Source organism: Elaeis guineensis, chromosome 8 (genome assembly GCF_000442705.2).
Source record: "Elaeis guineensis isolate ETL-2024a chromosome 8, EG11, whole genome shotgun sequence".
Lineage (NCBI taxonomy): Eukaryota > Viridiplantae > Streptophyta > Magnoliopsida > Arecales > Arecaceae > Elaeis > Elaeis guineensis.
In genome coordinates this window covers 13,797,790-13,814,023 of record NC_026000.2, presented here as the reverse complement: position 1 = coordinate 13,814,023, position 16,234 = coordinate 13,797,790, and the positions used below count along the sequence as shown (strand labels likewise).

Here is a 16,234-nt window from a genome sequence, read left to right as displayed (position 1 = left end):
CCGGATCATCTATGCACATCTTTATTCTCACGGGTCAATAAATTGAATTCCCGGTTCTCATTTGATTGGTTTGGCCAAAACATATGAGCTAGTTTTCAGAATATTTTAGTAGACTAACGTAAATAACATCCAAATGTGGTTACATTATATCGATCCCTCGTTGGACGATTGAGGCGAGGGAGAATACAGTGTGAATCCTTCGGGCTTCAATTTTGTCTTTCCATCCCTATTGGTTTGGGAGAAGTCGCAATGCTTATGGTCACCAAACTAGCAAGTCCTCGGACTGCATAAGATATCCTGTGAGCACCTTCAAAGCCTATTAAGAAATGACTGCATCCCTTGTTAAATCACAAATGTCATGGATTCTAAATTAAATGGAGCAAAATGAGTCTCCTTCCGTGTTCTCTTAACCAATAATTGTTATTATTATCAAAGAGGCTTCCAAGAACTGACTATAGACTCATTAAGTAATTACCCCCACCATGTACTCAATATTTGATTATCCCAGACCAAAGCCACATGGCGCATGCTAAGCGCTAATAATGGGTGGCAGCCAAAGCCAAATCCCTTCGCATTGCTAATTGGGGATTTTCAATGGGCCAGACCAAGCCCAGGCCCAATGTCCCCACTGATAAAACAGTAGGGTTGAATTTAGCGCAGCTTGAAGTTGGCCCGAATTCCAATAATAGTTTTGAATCACTTATAAACACCATTTTTTTTCCCACAAAAACTCTGCTATTAGTAACAGTCGTAATCACGGGCAGTGTAATTTTTGTAGGAATTGTTTAGATGTTGGGAACTAACAGATAGGAAATGAAATCAGAAGATAGGATGTTATTATTATGCCAATAACCATACAAGAAGCAAACCACCAAGTCCGCTATCTACTTCATTTTCCTCATCCAAAATCAAGGCCAAGATTTCATGATCATCCATTTTTTTGCCAAGCATTTATTTTATTTGAGGCCGTAAGAGAAGGCTTCATTTATTTAATTGGGCGAGTAGATAGTTAAACTCCTTAAACCATGCAACTTGCTATTTATTACTAATTCCCACTACTTCTTTAATTATTTTTCTGGATGCAGGAGGCTCACATGCAATTGTGAGCTATAAAACATAGAAAGGGCTTTCCAAGCCAGTTGGCATCTAATTGAGACAAGCAAAAGTCTAGTAAGGACTGCTGGCTTTAAAGCCATAAAGAAATGAAACTGAGAAAATAATTTTATCCTATTCCTCAATAGCAATTACTATTTTAGAACGTTTTATCTCCAATCAATATAGCTTTACCTCAGTCTTTAAGAGGAGACATGGGACTCCCTTTCCAGAATTTGCAGACAATTAATCACAAAACACGCACACAAACAAAATCTTCATCCGTACATAATATAATAAATCCCAATGACAACTACAACTTAGAAAATTAACAAATCTTCGTCTCTCAACAAATACTCTTTAGCCGGCAGCAGCCCCAGGCTGGAATAAAGAGGACGATTAATTAGGAGTCTAAGCATTGATCAATAAGCTTCATGTTCGTATTATGGGTGAAACCAATGTGACTCAAAACAACCAGATAGCCGTAGAGGAGCAGGCGAATAAGATTTTGACAAAAATAAAGAGGCAAGAAGCAGAAGATACAGGGGAAGAACCGAGTGGAAGGATACGTGTCGGCGTGAGCGAAGTTGGTGGTTGTTGCCTTGTTGGTTGGCTCTCCCCACGTCACTTTCCCTAATAGACATCAAAACCATCGAATGCCGCCCCGTCCGCGGAGCGTTTATCGCCCATTTAGAAGGGTCACAACTCACAAGGACTACCTTCCTCTTCCTGTCTCTGCGTCACAGAAACACCTGCTCTTTGGGACCACCATGGCTGTGAGTGGAACTTCTCTTTGGCTTCTGTTTCCAGTGTCTTGTTATCTTGTTTTGCCATTTGATTGGTGAGGTTATTTTGATGGCACCTTTTTTTTTTTTTCTTCCTCCCTTGTTGATCGGGGGTTTTCATTCTTATTCTGAAAGGAAGTTATTCTTCGGCTGGGCTGTTTTTACTTCCCTCGCTGTTTTCTTATTTATTACTACGGTGGTTTGGCAAAGTGATTTTGATATGGAATTTTGATGTGGATTTTGTTGTTTGATTTTGGCATCTTGGTTTCGCTTTATTATGTGGTTTTTTGTCTGACTTTTCTATTTTGAGACATGGACACATGGATGTCATAGTTTGTGGCAAGCAATCTGCTGCTCTGTTTTATACCAGGTTATTTGTGTGTTTTGGGGGGTGATGGAGTTTGATTTAAATATGTTGATGCAATTTATTGTTTATTGCCATGAAAATATGCAGCATCTTGTTGATCATTACATACAGCACTTTCATACAATCCAGCAACATAGGGTGCGTTTGGTTACACTTTTTGATTTTCAAAAAGTACTTTTTATTTTTTTTGATTTTTGCTATTGAGTAAAAGCAAAAAACGTGTTTGGTAACTACGTTGCTTTTAAACAAAAAGCAATATTTGGGGATAGCAGGTAGAGAGCTCGATGAGGGAGAAGGATTCGAGAAGGGAGGGAGAAGGGTTCGGAAGGTGAAGAGCTCGACGAGGGAGAAGGGTTTAGGCTCTTTATTTTTTGATTTGGCATTTTAGATGTTGGGAAGGAAAAAAAAAAAAAGCAGAAAAGCAAGTTTTGGAAAGCAAAAAATTTTTGCTTTGCATATAAAGCAATTATTTTGATTTTTTTGCTTTTTGCTTTTCATGGTGTTACCAAACATTATTTTTTGATTTTTATTTTTTAAAAATTAAAAAGTAAAAAAGTACTTTTTTAATGGCTAACCAAACGCACCCTTAGTTTTTATCCTTTTTGTTTACATCATTGCCATGAGCATGTCTCAACCTTATAATTTCTTGCTTAGTTCTGCTTTACAAATTTTTATAAGTAAACTCTGTGGCATGTTTCGATGGTTTTTGGTTCGTAATAATTTAGGTAGTTTGCTATGCCTAAACTTTTGCTTACAAGATAGGCATGTAGCTTGATGACAGCAGGAAGCTTACAGCCAATAGAACAAGTGTCATACTCACTGATCTGTATTTTCAGAGCTTCTAGGCATTCTTTTAAAAAAAATTCAATTTACTTGTGATTTCTATCTTTTATGATAAAAAAGAATGCCATTTAATCTCCATGTTTCCAATATTCTAGACATGTAAATTCAAAAAAAGAAAAAAGGAATTGCAAAAAGGTAGACATAACTGTTTTTCAGCGAAATCTTAATCAGTTAAAAAAGTTCCAACCTATTTGTTTTGAAAACTGAACATGTGAGTGCAATGGTGTTTCCTTTTAAGTTTACTGGTATTTTATTTTACCACTGATGATTGCTGAAATAGGGACATGAATGGTGGCAATCCAAACTGATATTCCAAACTGTTCACCATCCTCATTCTTCAAAATGCCTAAAAACCAAAAATTAAGTATGTAAAATTTAACCCCTGTTGTAAATCAACCAAATCAATTGGGATTCTGTCAAAGATATGTCATAAGAATATCAAAACTGTCTCAGCTAGCCAGTGCCTGCCAAAGAAGTTTCTTGAGAAATTCTTGCCCACAGAAGTTAGTTTCTTACTTCCACTGTTTTAATATTATCCACATTATCTCTAATTTGATTGCTTGCCTTTCATATTGTTGACATTCAAAAAGTTAATATTCACTACATGGAAACTTTTGTAATTACTCTTTCTATTTAGCAGTCACATGATTCTATCATTTCTTTCTATTTATTAATATTCAAGTTTGTCCTTCCAACCTCAGTTAATTGTGATTTCTGTACATAGTGCACTCACTGCACCACTGCATTTTTCTGTCATGCAAAATTAGCACATAATTTCTCATTGTAAATTCCTTTCATCATTTCATGATAGGTAACTGCTGTCAAATATTAGATGGTCCTTATCCAAGATTTCTGAGTTAGTATGATTTTTTTCTTCCTCCCCCTTCTATCTAGGGGTGTTGAGGGCTGAGAAGCTGATTTCTCAAAGTTTAAAATGGCTAACCATTCTGATGTATTGTTTGTATCATATGTACAGCAACATGCTCATATACCAAAGTTTGGAAATTGGGATAGCGAAAACATTCCATATACTGCACATTTTGAGACGGCACTCAAAGACAAAGATGCTGGATCCAAGATTTTTAACCCAAATGATCCTGAAGAAAATCCACAAGCTTACAATCCTAGGACATATGCTCAAGATCATCAACGTAGTGACAAACACCGCAATGATACACCTACCGATTATCGTGCGGTGAAACAACATCGTAAGAAGCATCACAGCATGGAAGATGGTGAATTTCAGGGATCCATGAAAGCTCCGCTGCACCATAGACCTACTTTTCAGGGAGTTAATATGGGTAGACAGAGAAGCAGGAACCTCAGAAGCAGTGTTTCAGTGTCTAGCAGTGATAAGATCAGCTCTAATAACTCACCTGCACAACCTCGACAACATCGCATTTCAACTAAGGACTTGGCTGAAGGTAGTCATGGCTTTTCATCATCACTGCATTATGCTGTAGCTAAAACGGGAAACTCTAGAGAAGGCATGGCTGTAAGTAAATGCAGCACTCTCTAATCCAGATACTATACAACAGATATGCTGTGTGTCATTTCTATATGTTTAGTGACTTGTTGGTGCAATTTGAGAATATTTTGAAAGAGAGAAAATTATGGATTGGATTGTTGAAAGGTATAAAATGCTGAGTTGTAATTCCATGCAAACATCATGTTTCATGCTGCATAATTTATATGTTTCTCAGCTCTTTTAGCTGACTTTACTGTGCTCTATTTCTTGCAGCAACAACATAGAGCCACATTGGTGCCGAGATTTGGTTTTTGGGATGAGAAAGATCCCAAATCAGCTGAGGGTTTTACAGTCATATTTAACAGAGTTAAAGAAGAGAAGCACATGGCTTCAACTAGATTGCCAACACTTCCAGCTAAGCCAATAGCGTGTCCAGTAGGGCAGAATGACTACTGTCATGCTTCTTCAAAATCAAGGGTATCTGATTTTAGTTCCAAATAATTCTATAGTACGGAATATAGGAGATAAACCAAAGTTAAGACTAGTAAATTACAGTGAGCATATCACTTAAAATTTCCAATTACATGATGGATTTCATTTGGTTTGGTTTATTTTACATTCTTCATCTTATCTTGGTTATCCTTCTACAGATGTGGTGCTGCCTATGGAATCCTGCTGCAGAATGATCATGTCACGCCCCCGACCCGAGATTGTGAATCGAGGGTCATGGCAACCGCCGCATACTCATAGAAAACTCTTCCCATAAGCATGCAAGGCATCTTATCATACTATCCTAAAACAACAGCGGAATAATTAGTCAATAATTTAAATCCAAAATATAACGATCTAAATTTTTTCTTTAATATCTTAATAAATTCAACAATAATTTAAAGGCTTTGCATCAAATTCAATAAGCCTTCCAACCTAAAATAAAAGTACGAAGATTCTGCTTCTGATCACTCTTCTATTCATATCTTGTATCATCTTAATTCCTCAACATCTGTAAAAATAGTAAAATAAGAGGTAATGAGCTAGACAGCCCAGTAAGCAACGATCACTTCTCAACAGATTTCATCAGGCATATAAGTAAATAATCATTTATAGAAAATAAGCATATAGAGTTCATCAATTCGAAATCAATTTCAATTATGCAATATAATTCATGTCAAATTCATTTCTTTTTCGAAATTTCAAGTTTCTTTCGGGATTTCAATTTCTTTTGTTCTTCGATTTCTTTTCGTCAACCATGAGCTATGACCACATTATCCCTGTGGCAGGGTCATAATACCGCGTATCTGCTTGCGGTGGGCTGCGAATCATCTGGCAGCCAAGTCCTTTGGAACCGCTGGTCTAACTGGCGGTTTTGTCGCTGGTCTATCTGGCGACATGTCGCTGGTCTTACTGGCGACACAAATCCTCAGGACAGTCAATTGCCAACGTATATGCCCCCGTTGGCGGGGTCCTCAACATAGTCAGGTTGTCAATTCTTATTGTTTCTTATATCATAATTCTTTATAAATCATGTTTCATATTCTAATTTCGATAATAAAACATATAATCATGTAGTATCGAAATCAATCAATATAATGCATCATGAAATCAATATATTCAATCATGCTTCATCATAACATTTCAAATAAGATATTTTCATAACAAAAATACCATTCATCCAATTCATTCATCGTTTCACAAATCATATCAGAAGAATACACTATAATTTGCCGATGAATCTAGAAAAGGTGAAACATTACTTACCTCGAACGCATTCCAATAAATCCATAAAATTCTATAAATTTTCTTCCAAAAATTCTGTTCGTAGATCATATCGCGATATCCCATGATCAAACATCCACAATCCTATACAGAATCAATTTGAATAATTAGAAAGAATACGAATTCTATATTTCAACGGTTTAGATTGGGTCCGATCATCTAATTTCATCTAATCAAAATCTAATTAGGACCTAAACGATCCAAAGTTTGACTATCAGATCAAATCGGATTCGAAGTGATAGGACCAAGGTTTCTTCATCGATTTCATAAAATCAAGTGGAGAGAGAAAATCAGAGGAGAGAGAATTCATGAGGTACAATTCGAATTGATCAGGTGACACAATCCAACATTACGATGGGTCCAATATCTCGATTGGTGAAATCAATGTGATCAAATCAAGTCATGGCTAGATCGGAATCATGGATGATCAAATCTAAAGATTCATGGTCTGATTAGAGTGGGTGCCAGTACGTTGTCTGACAATCATGGATCAAGGTTCTTCATTAGAATCAGATCAGACTTATTAAAAGAAATTTCTTCATTCACTAACCTTTTTTAGAGAGAGAATCAATCAAGAGAGAAAATATTTTAGAGAGAGAAAATTCTAGAGAGAGAAAATTCTAGAGAGAGAAAGTAGAGAGAGAAAATCCAATTCTAGAGAGAGAAAAATACTAATTCAAGCTGAAGAGAGAGAGGGAAGAGAGAGAAACTCTTTCTCATATTTTATTATTTATCTCATTATTTATTAATTAATTTTATTTTTCTCTTTCTTCTTTTCTTTCTTTCTCTCTTTTTTTTTTTTTCTTTTTCTTCATGGAAGAGAGAGAAGAGAAAATCCTATTTATTATTATTATATTATTATTATTTTATTTTTCTTCTTTTTTTTTATTTCCTTTTCTTTTTTTTCTTTTCTTTTTCTTCTTTTTCTTTTCTTTTTTTTCTTTTCTTTTTTTTTTCTTTTCTTTTTCTTTTTCTTTTCCTTCTTCTTCTTCTTCTTTTCTTCCCGGGCTTTCATTGGGCCGAAACAGGGGACCTAGAGGTCCCCGTGCCTTGATCGATCGATCACGGCCATCTTATGGCCGGAGGTGGCCGGCGGCAACGGCCGACTCTCCCGGGTTCGGAGAGACCAGGGCCGGCGGTCGGCGTGACCGTCGGCACCGGAAAATTAGAGGAAAGAGGCGGCGAACAGGGGGTTTCTTTCTCCAACTAAATCCGGCGACACCCGTCGCCGGCCATCGTGCACACAGGCACGGGAAAGAAGGGAGAGAAGAGAGGGAGAGGAGGGAGACCTTACCACAACCTCCGGTGACCCCCACCGGCGAGAAATCGCGGCGAACACGGGTCGAGGAGTCACGGCTTCAAACGGGAAAATCGGAGAAAAATCTCCGGCAATCGACGGCGACGGAAGGGTCTACCCATAGAGGAGAGGGGAAGGGTTCTTATAGAGCTCGTCCTAGGGTCTTTCAATGGCCCTAGGACTCCGATTCTTGATCGGAGAAGAGGAAGACTCCGATCGGGAGTCTTCCTGCTCTGTTTTCTTTTTTTTTTTTTTTTTTTTTTTGTTTAATGGGCTTTAGTGGGCTTGGTTTGGGCTATAACATTCTTCACTCCTAAAAAGAAATTTCGTCCTCAAAATTTTCATACCTGTAGTCTCGAAGAGCTGGGGATATTTTTGCTTGAGTCTTCATAGTTTCTTACTTGAATCTCATCCTCAAATATTTCAAAATTCTAATTCTTAATACAAATTCATTCTTAAATCATTTCATAAAGAAAAAGTCAATACATTAATATCAATCTGATACGGAACTATTCATTTTCTTATTCATCAAGATCAACATCTCAAAGATTTTCAATATTTCAAGATTTCAAAATTATGATCTCATTTCCTGTAAAAATTAATATTCAATATCTCATGACTCAAATTAAAATCAAATCTATCTCTTGTGAATAGAAAAAGATCAATGTCTCTATTCTTGCATAAGAACTTCATTCATCATTAAGTCATTTCATAAAGATCAATATCACCATTGTTGATTGAAATCAATATCACTATTTTCTAGTCATTGAAGTTCTCTTACTCAAACCCTCAAACTCTTAAATATTCTAATTCTTGAAGCAAATTTTATCATTAAGTCATTCCATAATAAAAATCAATAACTCAAAAATTGATCTAAATCAAAACTATATTTTTCTTATAATCAAAATCAATATCTCTATTCTAAGTAAGTATATCAATTTTCTTTATCTAAACATTAACAACTCTTAATTAATCGATTCATTATCAAATTATGAATAACTCCATTCTATCTTTTTTAGAACAATCGTCAATATCAACAGATAACCTCAATCTTTTTCATTCAGTCTGAGAAATAATAATAATCAAAAGAGTTCTAACTTCAAATTTCATTATACCCTGGAGATAATTATTTGAGTATACTAATCTAAGATCAAAATCATCATTCGATAAACAATCTCAAATTCTTCTTAATAAATAAAGAATTATAAAATTTAATTCTAGAATAGAGAAAATTTATCTCTAAATATTCTAAATCTAAAATCAAAAATCAAAGGTCCACTCATCCTAGAATTAGGATGCTAATTATTTTTGTAGCATAGTAGGTGGAAGCACTACTTTTAAAAATCACATTAGGATATCTAAAATTTTTTTTTTTTTATATCAAACTATATCATTTATTATAATTCTTTGACTCAGAGAATCAACATTCCTGACTTACTCAAAGTAGTTCAGATTACCATGCTTCCGCTGCGCACTCTGATCTAACAATCAAAATTTCTTAGGTTCACCAAAAAAAAAGTTGGATCAAATTATTTTTTTATCCTAAAATTTTAAATTTCAATTGAAATCAAAGATTAACTTTCGATTCTCATTCATATCTTTACTGATGTACAATAATCTTGATTAACCCTTGAGTCCAATATCATATTTAAACCATCATATAGATTTACTATAATCAATATGAATCAAATCTTAATTCTCATATCAATTCAATTCGATAAATTTTCAAACCAAAAATCTTTATAAGTCAAATCAACGAGAAAATCCTTCGATGCTCCACCAAATTTGGACATAATCAGAATATATATGAATTTCAAATCATTAATATTTTCTTTTCTAAAATTTTTATCATCAGGATCTTCAATATCTATCAAATATCCTTTCATAATAATCATACAAGCTTCAAAAATCAAATCTCCATTTAATAATAGATTCAATTAGGGACCTCGTTAATAAAAGCAAAGGAACTCCATATCAATTCCTAAATCCCAATTTTCTAAATTGTAAATTCACATGGATCTCTTAATCTGAGATAAATATAAATCAGATCTTTTATCTTAATCTGAAGATATCAATTTTTCATTAACAACCTCAACAATAATATCAGAAAATCTCTTGATCAACTTAGATACGAAGTCTTTAAATTAAAATTTCATACACATCATGTAGTCTCCAATAGACATAATAAAATCCATTATTTAGATCTAAGGATGATGATTAAAGCTTCCAGTATGATGAATATTCTACAACCTCATAATCGATTTCATCAATAAGAAATAGGTTTCTTTGCAATATCCTCAAATATACATTCATCCCAATATGCCACTTTATATATAATCCACATATCAAATTCAATTTCGATAAATATTCCAATCAAGCATCATAAAAAAAAACTTTCTTAGCCCATTCTGGAATAACATTTTATCGTCAAGTCTTTATCTTGCTAATAATAGTCAACTTCTCAACTAGAAGTAATATCATAGTATTATTCTCACATCGAATTTGAACTTACGATTCACTTGAATAATCAATGATCAATTTAATAACCATAATGCACAATACAATTTTATATCAATCCTTTTGTGATTACTTTCGATCAAGATCTAACTAATCATATCATGATCAATAGATCATCCATCATATTTCAAATTCTATATGTTATAATCTATTGTGATCCTTTCAAACAAAATCTCAATATTTAATCAAAATTTATAAATATTTCTCCAACTACAATCATCAAAGATCTACACTATAATGTCCCTGGTGTCTATCCACTTACACCCATTCTATATCTGATTCTATGTTTCATAATTCATCCACTTATGCTCTGATACCATATTAATTGTCACGCCCCCGACCCGAGATTGTGAATCGAGGGTCATGGCAACCGCCGCATACTCATAGAAAACTCTTCCCATAAGCATGCAAGGCATCTTATCATACTATCCTAAAACAACAGCGGAATAATTAGTCAATAATTTAAATCCAAAATATAACGATCTAAATTTTTTCTTTAATATCTTAATAAATTCAACAATAATTTAAAGGCTTTGCATCAAATTCAATAAGCCTTCCAACCTAAAATAAAAGTACGAAGATTCTGCTTCTGATCACTCTTCTATTCATATCTTGTATCATCTTAATTCCTCAACATCTGTAAAAATAGTAAAATAAGAGGTAATGAGCTAGACAGCCCAGTAAGCAACGATCACTTCTCAACAGATTTCATCAGGCATATAAGTAAATAATCATTTATAGAAAATAAGCATATAGAGTTCATCAATTCGAAATCAATTTCAATTATGCAATATAATTCATGTCAAATTCATTTCTTTTTCGAAATTTCAAGTTTCTTTCGGGATTTCAATTTCTTTTGTTCTTCGATTTCTTTTCGTCAACCATGAGCTATGACCACATTATCCCTGTGGCAGGGTCATAATACCGCGTATCTGCTTGCGGTGGGCTGCGAATCATCTGGCAGCCAAGTCCTTTGGAACCGCTGGTCTAACTGGCGGTTTTGTCGCTGGTCTATCTGGCGACATGTCGCTGGTCTTACTGGCGACACAAATCCTCAGGACAGTCAATTGCCAACGTATATGCCCCCGTTGGCGGGGTCCTCAACATAGTCAGGTTGTCAATTCTTATTGTTTCTTATATCATAATTCTTTATAAATCATGTTTCATATTCTAATTTCGATAATAAAACATATAATCATGTAGTATCGAAATCAATCAATATAATGCATCATGAAATCAATATATTCAATCATGCTTCATCATAACATTTCAAATAAGATATTTTCATAACAAAAATATCATTCATCCAATTCATTCATCGTTTCACAAATCATATCAGAAGAATACACTATAATTTGCCGATGAATCTAGAAAAGGTGAAACATTACTTACCTCGAACGCATTCCAATAAATCCATAAAATTCTATAAATTTTCTTCCAAAAATTCTGTTCGTAGATCATATCGCGATATCCCATGATCAAACATCCACAATCCTATACAGAATCAATTTGAATAATTAGAAAGAATACGAATTCTATATTTCAACGGTTTAGATTGGGTCCGATCATCTAATTTCATCTAATCAAAATCTAATTAGGACCTAAACGATCCAAAGTTTGACTATCAGATCAAATCGGATTCGAAGTGATAGGACCAAGGTTTCTTCATCGATTTCATAAAATCAAGTGGAGAGAGAAAATCAGAGGAGAGAGAATTCATGAGGTACAATTCGAATTGATCAGGTGACACAATCCAACATTACGATGGGTCCAATATCTCGATTGGTGAAATCAATGTGATCAAATCAAGTCATGGCTAGATCGGAATCATGGATGATCAAATCTAAAGATTCATGGTCTGATTAGAGTGGGTGCCAGTACGTTGTCTGACAATCATGGATCAAGGTTCTTCATTAGAATCAGATCAGACTTATTAAAAGAAATTTCTTCATTCACTAACCTTTTTTAGAGAGAGAATCAATCAAGAGAGAAAATATTTTAGAGAGAGAAAATTCTAGAGAGAGAAAATTCTAGAGAGAGAAAGTAGAGAGAGAAAATCCAATTCTAGAGAGAGAAAAATACTAATTCAAGCTGAAGAGAGAGAGGGAAGAGAGAGAAACTCTCTTTCTCATATTTTATTATTTATCTCATTATTTATTAATTAATTTTATTTTTCTCTTTCTTCTTTTCTTTCTTTCTCTCTTTTTTTTTTTTTCTTTTTCTTCATGGAAGAGAGAGAAGAGAAAATCCTATTTATTATTATTATATTATTATTATTTTATTTTTCTTCTTTTTTTTTATTTCCTTTTCTTTTTTTTCTTTTCTTTTTCTTCTTTTTCTTTTCTTTTTTTTCTTTTCTTTTTTTTTTCTTTTCTTTTTCTTTTTCTTTTCCTTCTTCTTCTTCTTCTTTTCTTCCCGGGCTTTCATTGGGCCGAAACAGGGGACCTAGAGGTCCCCGTGCCTTGATCGATCGATCACGGCCATCTTATGGCCGGAGGTGGCCGGCGGCAACGGCCGACTCTCCCGGGTTCGGAGAGACCAGGGCCGGCGGTCGGCGTGACCGTCGGCACCGGAAAATTAGAGGAAAGAGGCGGCGAACAGGGGGTTTCTTTCTCCAACTAAATCCGGCGACACCCGTCGCCGGCCATCGTGCACACAGGCACGGGAAAGAAGGGAGAGAAGAGAGGGAGAGGAGGGAGACCTTACCACAACCTCCGGTGACCCCCACCGGCGAGAAATCGCGGCGAACACGGGTCGAGGAGTCACGGCTTCAAACGGGAAAATCGGAGAAAAATCTCCGGCAATCGACGGCGACGGAAGGGTCTACCCATAGAGGAGAGGGGAAGGGTTCTTATAGAGCTCGTCCTAGGGTCTTTCAATGGCCCTAGGACTCCGATTCTTGATCGGAGAAGAGGAAGACTCCGATCGGGAGTCTTCCTGCTCTGTTTTCTTTTTTTTTTTTTTTTTTTTTTTTTTGTTTAATGGGCTTTAGTGGGCTTGGTTTGGGCTATAACAGATCATCAACTGCAGGGGTTTTTTATGAATACTTTCTTGCAAGCTTCTCAATTTTATGGTGTATTCTTTTGCGGTATTTACTGATTGAAATTTGGATTATACAGTGATCATATACTTTGATTTGATGTCACTTTTAAAAAAGAGGATAGCATTCTTACAAAATAAATTAAAAAAAAAAAAAAAAAAAAAGCGAGAGGATAGCATCCACTTGGAGTAAGAGGAAGAATAGATAAATAAGTTTTTCTCCGAGTCTGTCTGCTGCTGACTCTACTTGATTTATCGGGACTAGCATCACCAAAAGCATCCCAAGTAAAAAACCTATATGGCTTTGTAGCATTACTGTTATAAGAAACTATTTGGGCTCATTTTAACTTGATTATTATTGTAATTCAGCTAGCAAAATTCAAGACCAAAAGGTAACCTTTCGAAGAGGATATAGCGTCCTTGTTTGCTTGGGATAGCGTGCAGCAAAAAGTTCGACCTACATCCTTCTGACGGATAGAGGGTAGCTAAGGAATTAAAGGTTACAAATTGTGGAAAGTAAAAAAAAAGGAAAGGAAAAAAAAAAAAAAAAAAAAAAAAAAAAAAAAAAAAAGAGGAAGAAGAAGAGTATGGAACAGAAAATCTTCAATACTGAAGGGCGGGGTGTAATGTAAAAAAGAAGATTAGCTCCTTAATTAATATTTAGTAGTAGATGCTAGTAGTGTAACCGGCACAGCTGAGTAGTTAGATGGTGGAGCTCTACTTGATTCTTTGAAATTCGTTTCGAAATCAATTAAATTTTAATATCTAAGTTTGAAGTTGATTTGATAGAAAAAATTTAATGCTTAAGAATACTCGACTTGAATATCAAGAGAGTAATATTTGAGCTCAAGATTTGATTCGTGATTGATTATCTAAGCTCAAACTTAACTCAATAAAAGAAAAAAAATAATACCCGAGTTCGAGATTTGATTTGAGATTAATTAAGTTTAAATATCTGAGTTCAAATTTAACTTGATACAAAAAAAAAAAAAAAAAGTAAAACTCAAGATTGATTTCATTGGATTCGAATATCAATCGAATGTTATTTAAGTTTGAATTCAAACTTCACATAATATTATATTTTAAAATATTAAATTAATAATATATTATAAATAAAAATATAATATTGTCAAAATATATATTTGATTAGGCTTGTGCATTTTTGAATTAAGTATTTTGTTGCTCGAGCTTGACTTGTTCAAGCTATCTAAGCTTGATAACAATTGAGTCAAGTCAAATTTGGATCCAAGTCCAGGTTTAGATCCACTATCCTAAAGATGGCAATTTTAGCCTACTCGTTAGGTACCTAATCTGACTTGATTCGAATGGAGTGGATTTTATCCAACTTAATTAAAACTTGGGATGGATATAGACTTTATAAAAGAAATATCCGAAGTGGATTCGATTTAGATATGGATAATGATATGTCTTGTTTTGAATCCGATTTGATATAATCTTAATCTAAATTTTTCATTCAAAATTATAATTATTTTATCATATTTATATGATAAATTTTTTTAGATTCTATTTAATTTTTTTATTTATCTAATCTATATTTTTTTTGACTTAATCTAATCTAACTCTAGATAGATATATGATGAATATGATATAAAATTTTTAATTATAAATAAATATAAATATTGATTGATCCGATTGATCATGCATCGTTGCCATCTCCATGGACCATCCCCTTGGACTTGCATTACTCTGTGCTCCCTCAGCGCGGTCCTATGCCTCCTCGTGGCAAGAAACGGCCTCATGAGAGAAATTATCGCCTCGACCGCGCTTAGGTAGATTTGCACGGTGGATAACGTGCAATCGAGAATTCGTGACATACAAAGGTTACTGTGGCGTATTATCCACCGTGGGATTTGGATGGTCTACATGTGCGGGGTCCAGGTAATAATTTCTCCCCATGAGTGACGCCATCCCGATTTAAACGCCGCCTGTACATTTAACCCCAAGAAATGCCGCGAGTACAGGACTCCTCCAATTGGGAGGGAGCTCTTTTTCTAAATAATATAAAAAAAAAATATTTATATAAATAATATAAAATTTAATTTATTTATAGAAATAATATAAAAAAATATATATATCATTTTGAATGGCATTTTCTTCCTGCCACGTCACCCATATTTTTTCACGTAGGCGTCATCCGAAAAAATAAAAAAAATAAAAAATATCATTTTGAATGGCGTTTTTAAAAACATCATTTTGAAAGGTGTTTTTAAAAACGCCATTCAAAATGGCATTTTCTATTTTTTCCCTCAAAAAAAAAATTAAAAAAAAATAGAAAAAAAATAAATTTTAAAATTTTAAATTAATAAATAAACTAAAATTTTAATTTTGAATGAAATTTAAAATATAAAAATTTAAATTTTTAATTCAAATAAAAAAGAAAATTTTAGATGATTTTTTTTTTAAATTAATTTATTTAAAAAAATGTCTAAACAAAATTCTTAAAAATTTAAAAAATTAAAAATATCATAGAAAAAAAAAGATAAAAAAATATGAAAGAAATAAAAATTATAAATTTAAATTTAAAAAAAAATAAAAAATTTAAATTTAATTCAAAAACATCATTTCAAATTCTTGCCAAAAATGTTCAAAAAAATAAAAAAATAAAAAGTACCATTAAAAATAAAAAAATAAAAAAAATAAAAAAAAATAAGAATTATAATTTGAAATTTAAAAGAAATAAAATTTTTAAAATTAATTAAAATAAAAATATCATTTCAAATTACTTTTCCAAATTCAAATTAATTTATTTAAAAAATATTCCAAATAAATAAAAAAATAGCCTAAAAAAATTTCATAAAAACAGAAAGAAATGAAAAAAATAGAAAAATTATATAATTATAAATTTAAATTAAAAAAAATTAAAATTTTAATTTGAATTAAATTTTGATAAAAAAAATACCATAAAAAAGTGAAAAAATGAGGAAAAAATGTGAAAAAAATTTATAAATTAAAATTAAAAAAAAATAAGAATTTTAACTTTAATTCAAATAAAAAATATTATTTCAAATTACGTTGTCCATTTCAAATTATTT

The 16,234-nt window shown here is 33.2% G+C and overlaps 1 protein-coding gene across 1 annotated transcript; it reads left to right on the top strand.

The window, feature by feature from the left end:
* Positions 1-1,490: 1,490 nt before the first annotated feature.
* On the top strand, positions 1,491-5,361 carry LOC105050182 (NOI-like protein). Its single transcript, XM_019852272.3, has 4 exons — positions 1,491-1,868; positions 4,064-4,582; positions 4,829-5,032; positions 5,206-5,361. The coding sequence occupies exons 1-4, from the start codon at positions 1,749-1,751 to the stop codon at positions 5,239-5,241; spliced, it is 879 nt and encodes a 292-aa protein (XP_019707831.2). The 5' UTR covers positions 1,491-1,748; the 3' UTR covers positions 5,242-5,361.
* The last annotated feature ends 10,873 nt before the right edge of the window (positions 5,362-16,234 follow it).

Coding starts and splice junctions, on each gene's coding strand:
- LOC105050182 (XM_019852272.3), top strand. CDS start 1,749: ATGCCGCCCCGTCCGCGGAGCGTTTATCGCCCATTTAGAAGGGTCACA. Junction 1,869..4,063: donor TCTTTGGGACCACCATGGCT/GTGAGTGGAACT, acceptor TCATATGTACAG/CAACATGCTCATATACCAAA. Junction 4,583..4,828: donor ACTCTAGAGAAGGCATGGCT/GTAAGTAAATGC, acceptor TATTTCTTGCAG/CAACAACATAGAGCCACATT.